Source organism: Oncorhynchus gorbuscha, linkage group LG08, assembly GCF_021184085.1.
Source record: "Oncorhynchus gorbuscha isolate QuinsamMale2020 ecotype Even-year linkage group LG08, OgorEven_v1.0, whole genome shotgun sequence".
Lineage (NCBI taxonomy): Eukaryota > Metazoa > Chordata > Actinopteri > Salmoniformes > Salmonidae > Oncorhynchus > Oncorhynchus gorbuscha.
This window is the reverse complement of record NC_060180.1, coordinates 11,440,262-11,463,715: the sequence shown is the minus strand read 5'-3', so window position 1 is coordinate 11,463,715 and position 23,454 is coordinate 11,440,262. Positions and strand designations below refer to the sequence as shown.

General features: G+C 39.1%; 1 protein-coding gene across 1 annotated transcript in view; it reads left to right on the top strand.

The window, feature by feature from the left end:
- Positions 1 to 23,454, top strand: part of LOC124041194 (AT-rich interactive domain-containing protein 5B-like) — a 64,675-nt gene that overhangs the window by 1,478 nt on the left and 39,743 nt on the right. The window contains exons 3-4 of the mRNA XM_046358467.1: positions 5,687 to 5,921; positions 17,494 to 17,724. Of these exons, the coding sequence (XP_046214423.1) occupies positions 5,687 to 5,921; positions 17,494 to 17,724 (466 nt within the window). The remainder of the gene's footprint in view (positions 1 to 5,686; positions 5,922 to 17,493; positions 17,725 to 23,454) is intronic.

Genomic DNA, 23,454 nt, shown 5'->3' with positions numbered 1-23,454 from the left:
TCATATGAAATATGCCAGCGGTTGCATTTGTCATTTAGGAAGGACAAAGCCTAGTTTGTATTTGATTAGCAATGCAAACATAGAAACGGACTTTTCCCCTGCTGATGGTCCTGTTGTGTAATACAGTAGCTATCATATTTCCTTATAGTGGACACTGCTAGGAATACATGTAATTGAAACCTTTTATTTTCTTCACTCAACTAGAATCATCCAAATCCTTACTTTGCATTAGCCTTTAACACAATGTAATGACTTTGTAAATACTTTGAGTGCATGCACAGTCCATCATTAAGAAACACACTTGTGCAATAAGGGACAAGTCAGCCCCACCCCTTGAGAAGCCTGATTTGCATTGCAAAGTGGTAACATCACACACGATTGGATATCTGGACAATATTATTTGACTCCTTCCAAGATCAAAGGACAGAGTGACTCTAGAGTGTTGGCAGTTGGAAATGGATAGTTATAGCAATAGCCTAGAGCAGAGCTGAAGTAGAGTATGACACAACATACGATGACATCTAAAAGTGTGATGTTGATGCCAATGAGCCCCTTAAATGTGATTTTAAACTTGATGTTCTCAGCAAATTGCCCTATAAAGATTACATTGGAATTTCACTCAAACAAGTAACTGTCTACAGTTATTACCAGTCAGTTAATGATCTTTATTTTATGACTGCCCTAATATGCAAATCTGCTTAGCCCGAGGCAGCTTTCAGTTTGTAAGATATACGTGGTAGTTATAGCCTCTGACTAATGGGTACGTGTAAGACTACTTATCTACTGCACAAATGTGTTCATGTCATGAATACAATAACAAGTCATTTTCTCAGTGGGATAAAAGGAGGTTATAAATCTCTCTGGATATCCCTTCTTGAGTTCAATGCTCACCATATTATGTCATTTCCCCTCAGGCCTGGGTATTTGTATGCTCTTTGCCCCTCCCAGTGTAGGCAGGGACAAGAGAAACCCATGTCCTACTGTGCTCATTTTGCTTTCGCTGACAACCCTTCTACTCCACCATAAAGACTGACCGCATGCTATGTATAAAGGCATTGTGTTATGTGGCGCACCCATTATGATACAACCTCTATTTGCGTCTCTGCATTCTGTGGTCTGAGAACCGCTTCTTGCAAAGCAGTGACACAGTATTAAGTCTTACCCTCAACGCCCCCCTCCGGTACATGTTGGCTCAATACGCTGTCTTTTTTTGGCTCATGTTTCAAGAGAGCTTTTTTAGATAACACTTACTGCTACAACCATTTCAATGCTGCTACAGCTAATTGCTTGGGCCTGATTGGTGTCCTGCTTAAGATACCCATCGTGGCAATAGACAATTGGCAAGTAGTCTGGTATTTTCTGTTCATACACTAATAATTTGTTATTATCTGTGATGTCACTTCTTGTTTGCCACTCTATTCCTGTAAATGACAAAGCAGTGAGGTATGAGAGCAGTGACTGCAGCAGTTGTATTGATTTCAGTAGAAATAAATGGTGGCATCTGTCCAGAATCAGCTTTGGTTTATGGCAAAAATCCATGCTTGTGGTGTTTGAGTGCTGGGGACCTGTAAATAGGGAAATCAGATTATATGTTGTTTATTTTCTACTCTGATTTTCCTGGAGGGTGTATGTTTGCAAAAGTAATTCTAGCCATAGGAATGTTTTTGTTCAGTTATGTTATCTGGTAGACCATATATACAACCAATAGCTCAATAGTCAGTGAGCACGATACCAAATCACCCTATTCACCCAACAATGTCAGTAATTTAGGCTTGGGTGGGTGAAAACTATACCCCCCCACTGCAGAACAAGCCATTAAGTCAGAAACGTTGCCCTCAAGTGAATTCCTTTTGCGTTTTGAAAATACATGTAAATTATTGTCAAGTTTTTAGGGCAATACTGGGGATAATTTAAAATGTAATTTAAACTGAATGTCATGCCCTTCAAAGTAAAATAAACACATAATTTTGGTTTATGTTATTTCCATACACATAAATGTGTTCTTATATGCCGCTATTCTGTGATATATGTAATGATATACAGTGTTTTTTCCCTCAACACATGAAGAATTGGTGCTCTTTGGGTTGGTTTACACCTTGTCATTGACAAACCACTTTAACATCAAACATATTTCCCATAATGCATGACTCTAAAGCCCCAAGCTATAGTGGATCATTATAACCTTAGAGGACTGAAACCACAGATGAGCTGTTTCCAGAGAATGTACTTAGCATATTTTTATTCTTTAGTGAATGCTCATAGCACTGCTTCAGCCTAATATGATTTAGTCTGTGGTTATACACCCCACAGTCAAAATAAGTCAAATAGTATTCAGTTCTGTGTGTGTTTAAAGTATTTTTGAAATTGCACACTGTACAAAACAACATAGTAGCTGCTTATAGTTTATGGCAGAAATCAGAACGCCAATATCTTGCAGGCATATATATTGTGACAACATATAACAACTATTTAACCAAGTTCTATTTTAAAATAGTTTCAGTAGAATACATCAGACCCTAGCCTCTCCTGTGCTCATTTTTACGTGGTTGAGTTTCGTTTTTGTCACTGTATCAAGGTCAGTGTTGAGGAGAAAAGATAATGAACTCATATTGCGTTTCACTCTCTCAGCCTAGTGCACCAAAGAGCATTGTTCATGTCACCATGTCCATTACTCAATTACTAATCTCCTTTTGGCCCAAGGAATTCCTGGGTTGACCCCCTGAGCCACCAGACTGAAACCTTCGCAGCATGACAGGGGCTGACTGTGAGACTCTGACTCTTAACTGAAAGGCCTGTCCAACAAATGCACCGCTTTGCCCTACAATGGTGACATTTAGGAATGTCCCTTACTGTTCAAGTACTGTGGTGCTCTTTTCACAGAATGATATGGAATAATATGGATTTTATGGACATTTAGAGATCATGAAATCATAGCACAATTGTTGAATCTTAAGTCATAAAAGCACACCTTTCTATCAATTACACAGTTGACATTCCATACATGTTATATAAGCCCTCATGCATTATTTGTTGTAAAAGTAAAAAAGGGGTCATATCTGCTGTACTATTTGCTGTACTATCATGAACCTGTAATAAATCACATTGTAATATTATTGCTCCATAAACCACTGAGATTGTTGTAAGCCAAGTCACAATATCAACCTTTATTTGCAGTCTGCAAAAATGATATAGCAACAATCTCTCTTGTGAATTGTTTTATTTGAAGTGTCACATCTTCCCATTGGTAGCCTACAGAGACCTCTGACCTATATGCAGCTTGGTGGTTTTATCTTCCACTTCCTTCCACTATCAGTACCTTAACTCTTTATGGTAACTCAGTGTGGGTGTTTCACTGCATTTAAATGGGTGTTGTGTTTTTGAACTCATAATATAATGTCATGACAGCTGTTGAATGACAATCACCTGTTGCATTCAAGTAAAACACATCACAAAACAGGATAGTTTGACACCCACACGTCACATACAATTGAATGATGTTTGGGAAACATGCAGTTTAAATGTTTCTTTCTGTGGGGAAACTATACAGCAGGGTTTCCTAAACTAGGGGTCGTCTGATTTGAAAGTGGGGTTTCGAGATACATTTTGCGCTTGGTTCATAGAACGGTAGCTGCTAGATGTGGTTGTAATAAACAGAGCGGTTTCTGTTTTCTTCCTACAAATGTGGCTCTATCTTTTGAGTTTATTAAACTACAAAATATTATGACCCCTTCACTGAAAGATAAGACTCTCACGTATGAACATACTTTTCCCCTCTAGTATGCCCACAAGCCGTTAGAACCGAGTGGACGAGACCAGGCACTAAATCAGACCATCAGACTTCTACACAGATCATACATTTTTGCCTGATGATCTTCTGAACTTCCCGATACCTTTCTGATCTATTTCAGTCACTTCAAACCATATCGTCTTCATGTTGAAATCCTGTCAAAAATACTGTCAGACTGATTTGTAATAGACTGTCATGGCCCAATTAAATATTGGCCGTTGATTACATAACTTATTTTTACATGGTTGGGTTGCAGACTTTTTAAAATATCAAAATGGGGTCGCGGGCCAGAAAGGTTTGGGAACCGTTGCTATACGGTATGTTATGAAGACACTCATTCAAGACCTAAGATGTTAACTTTCGAAAATCCATTGTGAAATCTTCTGAGTAACGTAGTATTAAATATAATGTATACTCCTATGAGTTACCAGTTTAGTATGTTTACTTAGTCAACTGTATCAAAGCACAAGAAGAATTCCAGAGGATGTTTTTGGCTGCAGGCATCACTGCTTAACAATTTCTACTGTCTGCTGTTGATTGGTACTTAAATGGAGTTCAATGTTATTTAAATGTCTTCCTTTTAATAAGAAGACAGTCATGATGCCAGCAAACAGTTTCAACCACCACTTGACAGCACATTATAGGACTTTATATAACCATGTTTATGTTTGCGTTTACTAAGAAGACACAGATATAAGAAGCTAACCATCGCAGATTTTCTTATTTACAGCTTTGGTTTTGATTAACTCAGTTTTGCTAGCGGTGTGGAACTGGCATTGTGCAAATTTACTCTGTATGAAACGTAATAAAGTCACTGTATGTGTGTGTGTGCGTGTGAATGCTTAAAGGGATAGTTCGGGATTTTGGCAATGAGGCCCTTTATCTGAGTCAGATTAACTTGTGGATACCATTGTTATGTCTCTGCGTGTAGTTTGAATGAAGTTGCTAACTAGCGTTAGCGCAATTGCTAACAATCATTAGTGCAATGGCAGAAAATCTTTGGGAAATACAGTAGACTTCCAGTCATTATGCTACCGCTAGTTATGATTGGCTCGCGAAACTGCTTCTAACTTCCTTCATACTGGACGCAGATACATAAAAATGGTATCCAAAAGATCATCTGACTCTGGATAAGTTGACAAAGGGCTTCCTTGCCAAAATCCTGAACTATCCCTTTAAAGGTTGCTTCAGGGGAGAGGTGTACAGACTGTTGCAAGGTAAACGTTAAAAAGCGTGTTTCTCCAGATGGACACATCTGTCCTCCAGATTCTGCAGCTTAATAACAATCTCCTACCACTCCGGCCGGATAACAAGCCCATTACTCCTAAAAATGGAACCACATTTCAACATTTCTATGCCACAATTTTTCCATTGGAGTTGCAATTCCTCAAAAGGGATAGATCAAAAAAAGTTATTTTAGTTTTCCTCAAAGGGTTGAAAGAACCAGGAACACAACTTGTTCAAGGGTTGTAGACTCTCTAGAGTATTACATTTGAACAAAAGGTTGCTTAGAAAAGTTCACCCTGGTTACCATGGCAAGCTGCAGATGTGGGATCTTAATTTGATCACAGGCGATGTACAACTTGTAGTGTATTAGAGGTTTCAAAAAGGCTTTGTAATTTCCACTTTTAAATTTCAGACTTGATTTTCCCTATTTAAAAATGTATCAACACCTACAAATAAGTCAATTATAATATAATGATAATTCACATTCCTGTTGCTGCAAGATTATCTTCCTGGCTCCTGGTTCCTGGCTCAAATTAAGATCCTGTATGACCCCATCTCTAATAGTAACTCGTATAATAGTCTTAAGATGGTGTTATGAATTGACATATCCCTGTAATTGGTTTCCCCCCTGACCTCACACTCCCTGCCCTCCTTCTCTTCTCTGTCTTATAGCACGAGGTCATTGCTGTGTCAGAGAAGGTGATCGTTCGGTTGGAAGACCTGGTGAAGTGGACAGTCCCAGAGTTTTCGGGATGGTCCCACGGACTGCGGGCAGCGCCTCTGAAGCCCTCTGTCCTGAGGGAGCTGGGTGCCAATGGGCGCAGAGATGCCCTCCACAGATACAGGGAGAGCACCTTCACCAGCGGCCTCAACTTCAGAGACATCCAAAGGGAGAGGGCTCAATTGGGTGAGGGCAACTGCTTTCCTGTCTCTCAAGCTATTTTGTTTGTCTGTCTATGAGTAGTCAGAATAAGTACTAGAATTCTGACCATAACGTTTCAGTTATACATGGAATTTTAACTATTTGTTAATACTTATAAGCTTCTTATAGATGAACGCTTTGTATAAAATAGTTACCAGTTTGGATTACACATCACTGTTAGAAGCACATGAATGCACTAACACATTTATGACCAATCAAACATTTTTCATTATGCATTTATTTTTGCTCATGTTACTGTTATAATTGCATGTACATTCCTGTATAATTGCCTCAAACCTCTGGCATCCTTAATTTGTACCATTAATGTCGTTGAGGTATTTGATAGCTGCATTGTGGTATTTCACTGCTGCAGTGAAAATAACACGAATCACAAGATATGAAGGAAGCTGATGAGTCATGCTAAGCCTTGCTGATATAAAAAAAAGGGTTTATTTAACAAAAGAAATGTGAAGGACTTAATATTCCCTTTGAATAACTATGTTCCCCCCCCTTCAGATGATAGTGAAGCAGCAACATTGTCATAGAATGTTAATGACACATACAGCCTTCTCTAACTCCAATTTCATATTTTTCTATTTGGGTTTCTCTTTTTATTCGTAGTTAACAGAATACTGACTACAGATAACTTCAACTTTTTTTGCAAAAATCTCCCATTGACATCAATACAAGATATAAGGTATAGTCACACATAGTTGTATCAATTTGGGATTGGGCCCAACATCATCACCATATTCTTGGCACTTTCTAGAGATACTGCTGTAATGTTTTGCAATAAATAATTTTTCCATTACCAAAAAAACATTTGACTAGAGAATGACTGAAACAAGCAACAAAATAGAGAAAAGGCCCCTTCAGAATGTGTTATTGATAGTTGTTATTGTTTGGGGGTTGTGGATGATTCATAAATCCTTTAGTAGCTGCAGAGCTTGCTTGGTTTTGCCTTTGAGTGTTATATTGCCCTTGAATACACTCTATATTGTTAGATTCTAAAGAGAAAGTGGATTGGAGAATCAATAATGGCCGCTTTGTCGTTCTACGACATGAGGAATCAATAGTGTGTGTGCGCAAGTGTGTGTCAGTGTGTGCGTGTGTATGCATGTGTGTCAGTGCTTCTCTATGTATATGTGTGTGTGTGTGTGTGTAGTGATTGTGTATTAGTCATAACAGGAAATAACGGAGGGATAAAAACAGCTGTATAGATTTATTTGATGTCAGTCAGTCTCGTCACCTTCTAATATTCTCTGTGGCTGTATGATGCTAATGAGTGATGTGGCCGTTAATGACTCCATCAGGCTGTGTGTAAATGCACTTGTCCCTCCAGTGGAGTATCTCCCTGGCTGCCTGCTGAATGTGCCTTGTCAGCAGAACTCCCCTGGCAGGGCACCAGCAGCCCTAGCCCTGTGGCATGTGTTCCCACCCCTGCCAGCTTGCCGTTGTCTCTCTAACGATAAGAGAGGGATCATTCAACAAGGACACGCTATTCCAATGAGCTTTGGTTTGGATAGCAATATAGCTGTGATGAACTGATGATTGAAATTAAATATGAATTAAAGAGATTTTGCAAGTGTTCATTGAGTGTCCTGCCGCTTTCCTTGTAGGTTTTGTTAGAGCTTCTGAATCATTATTCACATTTTTTGGGAAACGATCATTTATAACCCAATGAGTTTCTTATTGTCGGGAAGAGCTTTCCTGCCTTCTCAGTTCTACTCATAACATTAATGATCTGTTAGCTAATTGTTGTTATAAACACGAGGATGTCCTCTCTGGATCTTGGATATCTGAGCCATTTATTCATTAAAAAAACAGGATACTGCCAGAGGTTACATATAAATCAATTGTGCATTAAAGGGTAGTACAGTGTGCTATTGTTATTAAGGGAGGCATTTTTTTACGTGAGTGTTTCCTAATGTTTCCTGGCAGACAGCCAATGAGAAGTACAGTGCATGGAAAGCATAAAAAATGCTCTCTACAAATGTGTCATGAATAGCAGGATCACAGTGCTATTGTTCTTTATGTGAATTATATGATGTGATATTATAGTAACTAAGCTACATGCTCTGTTCACAGAGGATAGGGAAACAGAGGTCTCCACTGTCATTAATTAGAGAAAGAGTGCCCTTGCCTTGCCTGCTAGCTATAGCGCCGCATCGACCAGTGATTTTTAACAGTGTGAAGCGAGTTGAGATTGCTGTTATAATTCAAGTGCCATCTTGAGGAAGAATGAACTGTTTTCAAGGCTCTCCACATTCTAGAGTGCTGAGCAATATTACACTTATCTGGACCTGCAGCTGTAAATAAACCAATTCCACCATGCCACTTTAGCAGGGAAAGTTTACATTCATTTCATCCGTCCCTAATAGAACTGTCCCAATTTTTGGCCGGTCAAAATGTGTTGTTCTATTCCAGTGGACTGGACAGGAAACGGAGAGATGTTGTGTAATACAGTGAGGAATACAGAGATTGTAAGAATATAATCTGATGTTGAACGGACCACCTGTGTTCTATCTGATCAAGACCTATTTTCTATGGAAGATAGACATAGGAGCAACCTCATTGTGTTGTTACAAGAATAATGTGATATGGGCTCTCTACCGTAAAGGACATCTGGCAAAAGACATATGGCTTTAGATGTTGTCTTTTTACATTAGAGCTTTTTTACTTAGAGTATATAACTGTGACATCAATATCTGCATCAAGCCATCTATTGTATGTTCCTACCATTTCCTGGTTGAAAAAAATTTGAATAGTTCGCCTAATTTCAGTTTCTGTGACAAATAAAGCAAGTAAAGTGTAGGTGTAGAGCATCATAGTACCATCTCAACTGCTGTGAAATATATTTTCCATAAACAAAAATATAGCATTTTCAGCTGTTTGAAGCTGGTGTACAAAACTGAAAGTAAAAGACGCAAAAGCAAAACTTAAGAACGGGAAGCATAGAAATATAGCACATAGAACATCTCTACTGCTTTTTAGACTTGCTTTCGAGAGAGAGAGATAGAGAGCAAGAAGAAAGAGAGAACATGTGTGGATCATTAGTCATGATTCATCATTCACAACTGCCGCTCCTTTCCCCAGCAAGATTTGTGCTGTGACATGATGACAGGGATTGTGCAAGGTCACATTTTTGACTCTCTCTACCCCCCTCTCTTACTTCTCACCTAGCTGGAGGTCGATGATGAAATGATTTACAGGAAGCAAATTAAACCATGCTGCTTTCTAGTTAACAACACTGTGCCAACATATACATTCCTACTAGAATGAATATGGTATGTTTCACAGGTGCCCCATAGAAATATAATGAATCCAGTGCATAACGCAGTATACATTATTTATGTCTGTCCAGATGCAGCCACTGGCAATCTTCAGAAAATGTTTCAGTGGAATATTTTAAATTGACGCAGTCGATGGATTATAACCTTCGCAGCATCTTTCAGAGTTCACCAAATTATTTATGCTGACACAGACCCACAGAATGATAAAGAGAATAGAAAACAGATTTCTTTCACTGGGTTGAGTTATCCTGGCAATATACATATGATTGTAGTTGATGTTGCTTTTCTATTATACTATGGTCGAAAACCGACCATGAAAAATATTTTGTGATCCGATAGACAAAGGCATGGATTTGAAATGAAAGAATGTCTTGTTGTAAAGCATATTCTTCATTCAACTGTGTATTAATCCGATAGCTGCTGTACGCTCCCTTTGTCATATGCAATTTCCTCAAACTAATTCTTGGAACTATCCAAAGCTTTTGAAGTAATTCAATGGAGTGTTCTATTGATTGTGTGACTCTGATAGCAATGGGTTTTGGTTTATGGGCATGTTCTCTTCATTATTTTCAGACCTGTTGGAGAGAGAATCACAAGCTGTTTTTCCCTCACTGATCTGCTCATATCATTAATTCCCTTGACTGAAGTTTGGCCGGAAGCCAAAAAATTCTAAACGTGTAAGCAGTAAATTGTGTGGCGGGGTGGAAAAATCTATTAGATGTGGGGAGCGTTTGAGCATGCCTGGAATTTGAATGGGCCAGAAAAACACGTCCTAGCAGGCATGTGCTTTGTAATCAAATTTGGATTCCGATGGCAAAAACGGTTTAGTAATTTAGTCCTTTCAAAATGTCAGATAATATTTGTGTAATTTCCAGCTGTTTTTTTGCCTGTGTGCTCCAGGGGGTGAGAGGCTTTGCTGGTGGATTGTTAAACAATGAGTTTGGATCCCAGGGGTGACCTCACAGAGGAAGTGAAGGGTTTTGTCTGTCCATTAACTGGCTCTGAAACAACAGACTTGTTATTGATGTGACCTCTCCTAGAACATAAAAGGCATCCCAAACAGCTAGTATAACACTCACACGCTATGCTAGTGACATAGAGGGAGCATTATTCCATTAAAATATTCCCTAATCTGGTTGCCTTGATTGGATTAGTTTTGTTAAAGTTGAACAGAAAAAAAACTATAAAAATAGACATCAACATGGACGCACAGACAGACCCAAATACTCAGACACCCACCCACACACATACCCTTCTCTTAAAGCCATCATAGTGACATTATTAATTTCAACCTGGGGGCATTCATTTTGCTTGCGAATAAACAATGTGGCTTTTATTAGATAGGTTGCCAAGGCTTGTTGAGTCAGTATGCCTTACCCTTTAGTTTTTATTGCCAGCCAATCATCCCACCATAATGTCCTTGAATATTTCATGAGAACATATATTAGTCCATCTGTGTTATGAATGCATTTCAAGCTGCTCCAGTTGCAGTCTTTTTGTGCACATTACAGCTACAGCCTGGAATTCAATCAGATCTGCACTGCGGGCAACCCATACTGCAAAAACAGCTTTACCATTCATATTCACTGCATAGGAACAATGTAATTGTTGTCAGTGGGGGGTTATTAGGGCTGTCAAACTCAGGTTAAATGATTGCCTTTCCACTGACATTGTTTAAAAAAAAGTTTCAACATAAATCACAAGTTGCAGTATTCGCACATCGTCTTGAATAATGTGCATATTTTAAATTGCACGGTTAGTTTTCGCATACAAGACTTACATTGCATGAGGAAAATATCACCCAATTCGGGAAGTACTTTTGGACAGTTTGAGAATTTTTTTTTGGTTTCTTAAAAAGTATGATACTTCTCCCCGTAAGAACAAAGAAAGGCACAGGGCTAGTTCATAGACTGTTTTCCGTCCTGTTGTCCTGGCAGTTATTTCATTTCCGTCCTTTGTGTGTTGGCCACTTGGTAAATCCGTATTATTCAGCAGCTCTGTTACTCTCCACCATTTCCCCCAGTCATGTTTGTGAAAACTCATTAAAAAGTTAACAGTTTCTTTGAGGCAGAGATAGTGGATCTTTTGAGGAAGTTTGTCAGTTTTATTTGTGCGTTGTGTTACACATCAATTTGAACAGACGGGCTAATAGGATATTTTAAAATGTAACGCTTCAAGGTTTTTGGGGTACACAAAAACCTGTTTCGTCAATATGGCGCTAATGTCATTATTCCATTAGTAGAAATAAATGTTCCAGTAGTTGTTCTTACATTAATCCATGTAAATTGTTCATTGTACTGGATGTAATTATTTAAATAGGTCCAGTTGGCTTAGCCTATTTACTGTTTATTTTAAGCTTCCCTGTACAGATCTGCTGACATGAGAGGTTCTTACATAATGACAGGAATTCACAATGGGCTCTGTTGAGTGACAGCCCCACCCAGTCCTCTCTCATTATAGTCCTTAGAATGGGAAACATGCATGTCCTGAATAGCCTGTTGTTTTCTCCCCTTTCCTTTCTGTCCTTAACTGAAACATATTAAATCATGTTCCTTTCTATGTCTGTATCCCCTCAGTGGTCTGCCATGATTTACAATGGGGGGCTTTGAGGAAATATACACAGCAAGTTTCGTCAGGAATGACATGTAATTCCCTCTGACCCAATTCCCAATCTTCAGATGAATAGTTTTCTACCCTTCCCATGTAAACCTTGACTAAAGTGGGAACTCTGTGTCCCATTAAAGGTACATTTAAAGGAAACATCACATCCATTTTATTCCAGAATGCACAGAGAATGTACAGGCCAGGAACTCAGTCATAATCTTTATGATCCAAGATCACAGCTGCTCAATTGAGTTTGTGTCGAACAACGCCGCGTGACAAATGGAAAGGTCGGTCCATCAGAAGAGATTGTATATTATCTTATGGGAGAAAAGGCCTTTAGATTTAGACATAGAAATAGTGGAATTAAATGCCTCAGATTTCCCCTGACCTTCTTTTCATCCTCAGAACTAGTCATTTACACTGAAAATCTCCTTTGGGCAAGGTTTTCTATGTAACAGCCTGGCCACTGTTAATAATTTGTGAATGAGGAGTAGCGCAACAGTGCAGTATCTAGATTGGGAAAGGCAAACAGAGCCATTAATCTCTCTGGATGAATAAAACAAAGAACAAGGTGCAATGTTGAGGCCTGTTTACCACAGACAATAGCTATTGACTGTCAGTTCTGTAAAATCTCTGTTTCTGCTTGTCTAAGTCGACTTTCTTGTTCCTACCAGTAATACCTCGCTGGTATATACAATTATGGGTCTCATGTTTGGAGTATGATTGTGGTGATGCAGGGTTGAAGCTATAATTTGGTTCAGGCTTAAAAGACCTCTGGAACATTGGGATGCTGCCTTGTTTGTAACCGCCATAGTCTTTGATAGTCAAAGGAACCAATTTGGCACAAGGAGCTCTGAATAATTTTATCATGTATTACAGAGCCTATTAAATGCAAACTTTTCAATCTAGCAATCAATAACACAGACAGCTTACACTGGCCCCATGCCAATGACATTAGAGCTGCTAGCGCTTGTTGCTAGGGAGCAGAGCCCGCTTAGGGGAAGGAATGTTTAATGTAATAGAATCACATAAATCAACTCAGGGAAAGTGCTCTTGTTTTTTTCTAAACCATTTGAAATGGGGGTATGTTTTTGAAAATGTCGTTTATTGCAATGTTTCAGTGCAAACTGTGAGAACATCTGGAACCAAATTAAGAAGTGTTCAGAGCAATTGTGCTGCGTTTTTTTTCTGTACGCATATAGCTGGCCTAAATTCTTGCGCAGCACACTTGAATAAATTGAGGTGAAAATTATATAAACGTTTCTTTTTTGTTTCAGGACACCCTCCCCTCCCTCCCCTCCCCCCAATCCCCCCAAAAAATAGAACAGAAAGAGGCACTTTAGTGCCATTAGATAATTAAGAACAGGAACCAACTTGCAGAGAGAGCAGCCCTCTGCTGTCCTTCCTTCATACAGTTTTAATAGAACATTTCCTCTGGGCGTTTGTGCCCTTTTGTGAGAATACCATTCCCTTTGAAGGCTTTACAGATATGCCTTGTGAATATAACGGCGACTAATAGTTATCTTAAGGCTGATCTAAACCAGGAAATGTTTTGATGCAACTGATATTATGGGTTGTTGTGAAGAGGCGAGTCAATACTTGATTGGAGCCCATTGAATCATGGTGGCTACATTATGCGTCATGAATATGAAGGGATAAAAGAAAATCTCCCTAGGGAGGAGAAGCTAGTCGTTACTGAAATATGATTGTCTTTTTGCATTCCGTCCAATATTTATTACTGGCAGATGCCATGCTTTTTTGGTTCAATAAAGACAAACAGCTTGAGAGCCAGCCTGCATATAGCTCTCTGTGTCACGTCCTTTATATGAAAACCGTAGATGCTGCAGGAAAGAGAGGCGGATGAATCAGAGAGGTGTTATACATTATGAAAGGAGTCTTGGGTAAATGGAAACAGGGCAACCTCTGAAATCAATACAGAGCTGAACAGCAAAAAAAGGCAGTGGATGGGGAGAGAATACAAAATAGTCTCCTTGTCCAGTTTCCCTAGTTTATTCCCTGTACTTTGATAAGCTTTACATTTTGTTTTGATATCCGTGCGGTACCTACTGTAAGAACAGATATCAATGTGTCGCTATTGGCACATAAGACTAGGCTCCAGTAAATTCCTTGTCTGGTTAGATGATGTGGAAATGTTGACAACAGCAAATTTCAGCCGAGTGAGTGATTTAGGACTTAGTGACTGAAAGATAGTATGAGAATAATGTTTTTCAGCATTTTTGCCTCAGTGAACAGAACTTCACTCACGGTGTTTGAAATAGTTTTTCCCCCTGGTGTAAAGATTTTAAGCTTGTTTGAAATGTAAGCCATACAACACCAATTTCGTTAATACATTGGGCTGTTACCTAGAATAAAACATTTTCTTGGAGTCTGTGTTGGAAAATAGATGTTCCTTTATTCTTCATCATGTAATCTCTGTTGAAGGAAACCCAGAAGTAGGTTTGAAAGGGTTGCTAGCATTGACCGGAGAAGTGGAAAGCAAAAAAGCTCTCATTGCCTATGGTTGTTCAGAGTAATGGTGATGCAGGAAGCAGCAGTATTATAAATAGTAGGCCTATATCCCAGAATCACCGACCTTGACCTTGAGTTGTCTTGGAATTGGAGTTCTGTACTTGCTTATGCAGGCACTATAATCCATCTGCTGTATAATTACGGTTGAATAGCATATTTTGTAATACACTCTTATATGTCCTCGGTTATGAATAGTAATGAACCGTCTTGAATGGTTATGATGACATCCTGTCACATTGTGTTTATGCTGATGATACAGACCCTGTTGTGTATGTTAGCTTTGAGATTACTTGACGATGCATAAATAAATAAACAAATATATATATATATACATACATACATACATACATACATACATACATACATACATACATACATACATATATACACACACACGTTACATGGTAGTTTAATCATCACAGAAGGGCCTCTAGGTCCTACACTAAAGGCTGCTTGTCAAAACCAGCTGCTTTAGTAAAGAGAGAGAAAGAGAAACTGGCATAATGTTCTTTCTCTCCGTCTTTCAACTCTCTAGTGACAGAGCTAAGGCCCCAGCCAATTCAAATTTGTATGTAAAGATCCTTTATTTAAAAAGATCAGATTTGATGAACAAAGGGACATTAAGTGTGTACATACCATTCCATTCCATTATATACCATTCCATTATTTACCATTACATTATATACCATTATATTACATTATATACCATTACATTGCATTACACACACACTCTCTTGCACACACCACACGTTTTCTTCTTCTATCTTCGTCGGTACCTAAAATGAATTTCCTTTCAAAATCCTATTTTCCCCTAAACATAACCATTACCCTAACCTTAACCCAAACCATAAACATAACTCCTAACCCTAACCCTAAACCTAACCCCTAAGCTTACAATAGCCTCTGTCCTGGTGGGGACATGGGAAATGTCCCCACGAGGGAGAATTTCTCTTGTTTTACTATCTTTGTGGGGACTTTTGGGAATTTTAGGTCCCCACAATGTTAGAAGAACCAACACACACACACACTTAGTCCTACTATACAGTAAATCCCCCATGGCTTCTTCCCCAAATTGAATATAATCAAAAGAATGCTGGGAGGGCCCTCAGGAGATTGCCAGGTTCCATAGTTGGCTAGTTCAAATAGAATCCTTGACATTTGGAAACAAACCATGTGCCACCAAGCAGTAATTGCATACGACCACAGAAACACACATCTGTGCTGTGTGTGTTTGAGGATAGGGGCTTTCATTGCCTGCCTTTTGAAGTATTATTAATGTGTAGTTATCTGGCTCTGTTGTCTGTGAAAGGTACCTGTATTGGACTATGGTATCTAATAGGGCTGGGCTGTGGACACCAAATTGGAGCAAGGTGTGCCACCAATCCTTGTTCAATAGAAATGCAAATTTTATATTCAGATCATATTTCATATAAATGATTATCATCAACAGTCAATAATATTGATAACTATGATGAATTATTCTCCATATCGCCCAGAACCTAGTTCAGGTACTTCATTTTAAAAGTCTCATTATTATATTGTGGAATGTTTGAGTAGGTGCTACTATAGAATGCCTACATTCAAAACCTCATTATGGATTACACCTCTGGCTGGATATGTTCGAAGAAATGCCATCCAGGGATTATTCAACATATTCAGTCTATACTTATACTGTATGCAGAGTGAAAGAGAGGAGTAGGGAGAGAGAGGATGGTCAATTAGTGTTTAATTTCTATGTGTGTAAGGTTTCCATTGTACTGGTCTACCAATTTGACCAACTCAACCTTACTCTTCTGTACGAAGGTTGCATACATGGTGGATTTTTATGCTTAGATGGACAAAGGGGTATATATTTTTCTTTCAAGGCTAACAGTACTTGTTTGGGCTCAATACTAGTATATTTCACCACTATAAAATATATTGTTTTTCCTGTCACACAATTGCATGATATGCTTATAGATTGGGATGGCAGGTAGCCTAGCGGTTAGAGCATTGGACCTGTAACTTAAACGTTGCACGATCAAATCCCCGAGCTGACAAGGTAAAAATCTGTCATTCTGCCCCTGAACAAGGCAGTTAACCCACTGTTCCTAGGCCGTCATTGAAAATAAGAATTTGTTCTTAACTGACTTGCCTATTTAAATAAAGGTAAAATAAATATGAGGCTATAGGATCTGTGTACTGCAGTGTAGTGTAGTGACGAAAGCATATAAGAAGCTATTATCTGATGATAGCACCAGAAGTAAACAAAGGGGTTAGCTTATTTCTACCCTGCAGGCGCTACACAAAACGCTGAAATAAAATATAAAACATGCATTACCTTTGACGAGCTTCTTAAACATCACAATTGGTCCTTTTGTTCGATTAATTTTGTCCATATATATCCAAAATGTCCATTTATAAAGCATGTTTGTCCCAGAAAAAAAACAGCTTACAAAAAACGCAACGTCACTACAGAATATTTCAAAAGTTGCCTATAAACTTTGCCAAAATATTTCAAACTACATTTGTAATACAACTTAGGGTATTTTTAAACGTTAATAATCGATCAAATTGTAGACGGGGCAATCTGTGTTCAATACAGGAATGAAAACAAACCAGCGCCACTTTTCACATCTTGCGCAACTCACAAAAATGTACCCAGTTTCTAGTTGGCCTACTTCTTCATTGCACAAATGAATAACCTCAAACAAATTCCAAAGACTGGTGACATCCAGTGGAAGCGGTAGGAACTGAAAACAGGTTCCTAAGAAATATCCCTGGGCAAGGACATGTCAGGGAACAGAGAGAGGGAAGAAAATGAAATTAGGCATGCTATTTATCCAAAAGTGAAAATTCTGCCCCCTAGCCCCAAGAGGTGTTAAGGGGCATTTCTTACATGCTTGTTTTCCTAAAGTGAGAAATCCTGGGAAAACTACTGCTTGAATTTACTTATAAGTTGCTTATTAACACCTGTATATCTAGATGTGAAGATATTTTAGTTGTCTTGACATTTGCCTCTGCTATTATCAAGTCGTACTCATTCCCATATTCAAGTGAAATGTGTCATTATCAGGGGGTGGGGGTGGGTTTAAACTATATTTGTTTGGAACTAGGGCTGAATGTTTGTTTGAAATATTGTTTTGCTCCAGGCCAGGAAGATGACGGCAGGAAGGTTCTGGTGCTGAGCTATCCCCAGTACTGCCGTTACCGCTCTGTCCTGGCCCGGCTCAGAGAGCAGCCGTCGGCCCTGCTGACGAACCACACCGTGCTGGCTCTGGGCGGCATCGCCTCCCTACACAGCACAACACGCATCCTCTACTGCAGGGACACCTTCGAACACCCCACCCTGCTGCAGAACGAGAGTGTCTGCGACGAGTTCGGTAAGTCCCAAAATGCTAGGGTGCAGGAAGCACCTGTTCCGCTTTAAAAGGTTTTCTCCAATTTTGCGCCGACTGAACACCGCACAGGGTTGAGGTCACTTCCACTTTGATTCAAGTCACTTCGAGGGATGGATTGAATTCAAAGTCTCTATGTGACCTTGAATTGAAATTCCCTATGTGGACCTGAGATGATTCAGTTCACTTCCAAAACGGACTGAATTGAAATGGAACTGACCCCAACACTGCAAAACACACCATACTGATGAGTATCATCTGTCCTTAAGATAGTCTTTGTTTAAAGGCCCAGCGCAGCCCAGTGATTTTCCTATGTTATATATATATTTCCACAGTATGAGATTGGAATAAGCCTGTGAAATTGTGAAAATTATAATAATTACCTTTTAGTGTGAGAGCGGTTTGAAAAGACCTACTGAAATTTCAGCCTGTTTTTGTGGGATGGAGTTTTGGCCTCCCTAGTGACATCATCAGGCGGTAAATGATTTATAGGTCGTTATCAATAACACGTCACAATATGGCGCATAGCGTTTGATTTGCCTGCAAGGAGAACCCCAGTTTCACTAAAACCACTGACAACTGCGTGCCATTTTTAAGGATATAAAAAAGTGAACTATTTGGTTGTAATATCATCAGCTCTTGAAGAGAATAGTCGGAACTACACAGTTCTGATTATTCTAGGAAAAACAATTGCGCACATTTAGCTCTATCATCTCTCAATATTGGCCACCATTAATTTGATATTTGTGTAATATAAATTCAAAGTGAACTATACCTGTCAAGTGTGAGTGATTTAGGTTAATTTCCTATCCTTTGTGGGTTCTGCCTGTCAAGCAGCATAAGGGCGCATTTTCCGATGTACTGTTAGCTGGTAATGTTTACTTTGCAAGCTATGGGTAGAAACTTTGCACAGTTAGCTAAACATAGTGGTATGTCAGGGCCTCCCGGGTGGCGCAGTGGTCTAACGCACTGCATCGCAGTGCTAGCTGTGCCACCAGAGACTCTGGGTTCGAGCCTAGGCTCTGTCGCAGCCGGCCGTGACCGGGAGGTCCATGGGGTGACGCACAAGTGGCCTAGCGTCGTCCGGGTTAGGGAGGGTTTGGCTGGAAGGGATATCCTTGTCTCGTTGCACACTAGCGACTCCTGTGGTGGGCCGGGCACAGTGTGCGCTGTGCTTGAGAAATTGATCTTTGCTAAAAAGCTGCTTTTGTTTCTTTTTCACCATTTTGATTCAAAACAATCACAGTAAGGTACATAATTGATTTGATATTGAGATAAAAACGGCTTGCTTTAACCCATTTTTTTATAGCTTAACTCTTTGGACCTTTTGAATCATAACTTAACTCACCGTAATTGTGGAACAGGTAAAAAAATTTGGAGAGATTGTCTGTGTGGTAATTTAATTTTAAAAGAAAAATGAGGTGAGGGGAAACTGTTTTATGCGTAGGAAAATCTGGTATGAATGAATAGCAAGCTCACATTCTCCTGCTGCTCATACTGTTGGCTCATTGTGCCAGCACATGTAAGTGTCACACCGCATTCAGGCACAAGTCTTTTTCACTCTCTGACTGAAGTGTCATTACGTAAACACCACTTCTTTCAGTACGCCACATTAATATGTGTTTCATTCGTGTTAGGAAACATTAAATTCACCCATGTTTAATCCAGATTTGTATTAGGTCAAGTGCCAGGGGCAGTGAATAATGGGCCGTTGTTAAAGCTAGAAGTGACTGGAAACGATTGTATTTATGCTTTTCCAATGCTAATCCTGACCTTTAACATCGGCCAAGTCTTTTTCTAGCATTGCCCATTTAACAGACGTTCTTTTTTTATTCAAGTGAATTGACAGCCACCTCACGGTGTGTGGACAGAATGTCATTTGTGTCACTGCAGAACTACTGGAACACTGCTAATAATTTAAATGCTGCTATCTAGAGAGGACCAAGGAGTGCCACTGTCATTTAGAGAACGTTAAGGGTTTATTTTGGTTTGGTTACTCAAGGCCCGTGTAATAGCAGGGCAGCTTGACATGATGTCACTTAGTATCATGTACTTACTTCCTATTTCCATATTCATGTAGCCTCATTTCTACCAAACTGTGGAGAGGATGATGACAATGTGACTATTGCATATTATTATCATATTTTCTGTGAACATACTCTTCTGTACAACCACACAGATATGACAGAAGAAAAATGAGTCATTACATAACATAGCCTACAAAGAAAGGTTTGAAGAAATGTTTGCGTTCCAAGACATTTCCTCTGGGAGATAGTTAGAGGCAGTAAGATTAACTTTGCTCTGTGGTAATCATACTAAAATTGTAATTCTGTGGTTGGAATATGCTGTGAGAGAACATGTTGTCTTGAACATTGGTATAATTACATGCCTGGCAACAGTGGAACCATGCTTTGAGAATATTGTGAGACAAGTTCTTCTTATTTTCCTGCGACAAAGTAATAATGTTGCTTACCCTCCCCGCCCCCACCTCTGAGAAACATAATACCCATTGCTTAAATAAACAGTGTTTTGAAAGCTGATGAGGTACTTATGTTTGAGGTGAAACTACAGGCTCATTCGTTCGTTTACTCTTTTATTCAAACTGCTATGTCTGGAAAGGAGATAAAATCTATATGTTTTTGTGCAAAAACTGTTATTGTTTGCCTGTTTGAAATGTTTCCGCTCAGATTTTGGGGTTTTATGTTTATTAAAGTGGAACATTTTCTGGAATCCATCTGAATCCTTTTAGTAATCCTCGGGGGGGAAAGATTTATTGCTGGATATTAATGCTACCCAGATGCATAGATCCTAAAGAGATTCTATTTTTATCGTATTGTGAATTGAAGGGCACTCGCTCTGGAGTGTAAACTTTGTAAATGTTCCTGTAAAAGCACTGTAGCATGGCCAGGATGAGAGCAGAATATAAACACACTGATAAAGGAGTGATTTCCTTTGTGTGCCTGTGTCACTCCCCTCCACTGAATCCCAGTAGAGCTGGAGATTGCCTAAGACAGGCCCATTTTTATCCTGCTAAACTGTTAACATGTGCTCCCCTATAGATTGGAAGAATTCCTGCTCTGAAACCTTTCTTCCAAAGCTAAAATCAGGCTATATAGCTGCCACTGTTTTAATGTATTTGGGTAATCATAGAGATGTAATTTTCTTATCTTTCTGAACCTCCCATCAATTCGGAACTGTGTTAACCATGGTCATGCATTTTTTATCATCCATATGCCATATCATGAAACATTAAGGATTAAGGATTTAAGCATGTGAAAAAAATGTTTTCATGTTAAGAAGAACCTCACATTGGTACTGAATTAAAAGCATTTTCAGTCCACTGATAGCATGACTGTGTGACGAAGCATAATGTCCCTTGTTTTGTATCCTAATCAGAAACAAGCTGCCCAGATGCACATTACTACAGGCCTTTTGTCTGTACATTATTACAGGCCTTTTGTCTGTACATTATTACAGGACTTTTGTCTGTACATTAAACAGCCTGGAGAGGTATGATTTATCTGGACAAGGACTTTCACAGGCTCTTGAAGTCGCTTAATTCCTACACAACTCATCGTATAGAGGTTGTGGAGAAGTATGCTGGGGCCTGGAGTCAATGAGTCACGAGGGATGATATTACACACCCTTGAAGTTTGTATTTTAAATGGGAAGTTTGAGTGAAAATAAGGCCACATGCAAAAATGGATGAACTTCCCCTTTAAGTGCGTTGTGTGGGCAGTCTTTTGCTCCTATCATATTTTCAGGTAGAGGAATGTTGGTATTTTTGAACATCGTTTATGAGTATCGTAAATAGCATCACTCTTACTAACACTACTTCCTCATCACGGTACAATGAAGAAGGAAGGCATCTGTGTTATTCAGCGAGGGAAACATCTCACTATCTCTCAGAGGAATAAATTACCCTACAAACAGACAATAGGTAGTGGAAAAGCATGCCCTGACCTATTTGAAATGAGTATACATTTATTATTTATCACCACCACAGTTTAATGCTCAAAGATTTTACATGACAAAGTCGTCACAATAGCTCTTTGGTTAACTCAATCCCATCAAATGTAACTGGAGCGTAATCTATTGGAATGCATTATGGTTTATTGATGTATGGGTGTGTTTATTCATGCATTCATTTATTTATAGGTCGCTGTGATTTCTCCTTTCCCGGTAATGAATAGCATAAGTCTTGAGCTCCTCCACTGCTGGGTAGTTATATATGAAACAGATTCTTTGATTTTTAAAAGCCCCAGCCAGACCCATTTCGTTTTTGTTTCACTCTGTCAATATCAATAATCTGGAAACGTTTGAAGGTTAGCCCGTTTTTAGCAAATCCCACATTACGTCATTTTGTCTGTTTTACATTCGCTCTCACAGAAAGACATGCCGTATTTGGGACAGCCCCTCTGTGTGTTGTTAGGCTTGACTTTCATCCTTAAAAGGGATTTTCTTCTCTCTAAACAATAGCCATTTAGTGACACTGCCAACTCATAGGCACAAGGCGAATCTGAACTCCACTGTATGTAAACTGCTCAGATATATATTTTTAGAACATGACACTATTAATGTATTTGTTTGATATTTTCCTCCTTTTTGACAACAGAGCAACACTTGTATCTTTCTTAATGGGACAGAGGAGATGGTATGGTGGGATGGGGACAGAGCATTTGGTGTGTTCAAATCACACACTGTGACTGGATCTAAATGGAGCTCGGGGATGTTGTCAGGTTTTTTCAAGGTCAGAGTTCAGATCATTCTTTACTCTGCTTGTCAGCTTGGTTGTGGTTTAAAGCTGGCAGAGTTTGGAGAATGATGTCTGTTAATGAGTCCCAATGGCACGCTGCAAAGATCATGAGTGTATCACATGAGGAGGAAAGTGGACAGCGAGAATGAAAGGCAGAGGGAAAAATTGTGTGTTTAAGTAAAATTGTGATTTATATATGCGTAATTTTAAAAGAGCAGGATTAAAGAATGCTTGTTGAACTGTACGTTTAAGTTAAATGTATGGTATTGTACATGTGAGAATGGTATAGGGGCAATTTAATGCTTGAGTGTACTTTGAGTGTATTAGTGTACACTCAAGCACTGCTACTTTATGAGTTTGCTCAGCACAATCACACACATTCACACCCTCTAACACACTCCACCCAATGAAAATGATTTCATAATCCTCACCATAATAAACGTCTTTGAACAGTTTAATTGGCTCTTCCTGGAATCACTCCGTTTCACTTCATTTGATCTGATGAAAGAGTAATGTTCCCTTCCCAAGGGGTGCATACACAACACTGCACAAATAAAGCTGCAGTGGCAAATGACAGCAATAATAAACAAGGCAAATTCATACGCACTTCTGATAATTTTAGCTCAAATTGCTTTTGTTTATTAGCTAATCATGTTAATTAGCGGATCTTGTTTAAAGTGAATTTCATATTTATTCCAGGAGGATGAAAGACCATGGTTATTCGGTAAAAGTGAGGTATCAGAGGGTTGTTGGGTAAGATGTGACACAAATATTCTTTGCACACAACATTTTAAAATGACATACAGTAGACACTGCCATCTAAGAAGGTATTTTGAGCCTTTGTGACTTGGAAAGTGGGTCTACACGAAGACATGTAGTATATATAAAGCTGAAACAGAGGGACAGAGACATGGACAACAAAAAAGAGTATTGGTCTTTGCAGGGGAACATAATAAACC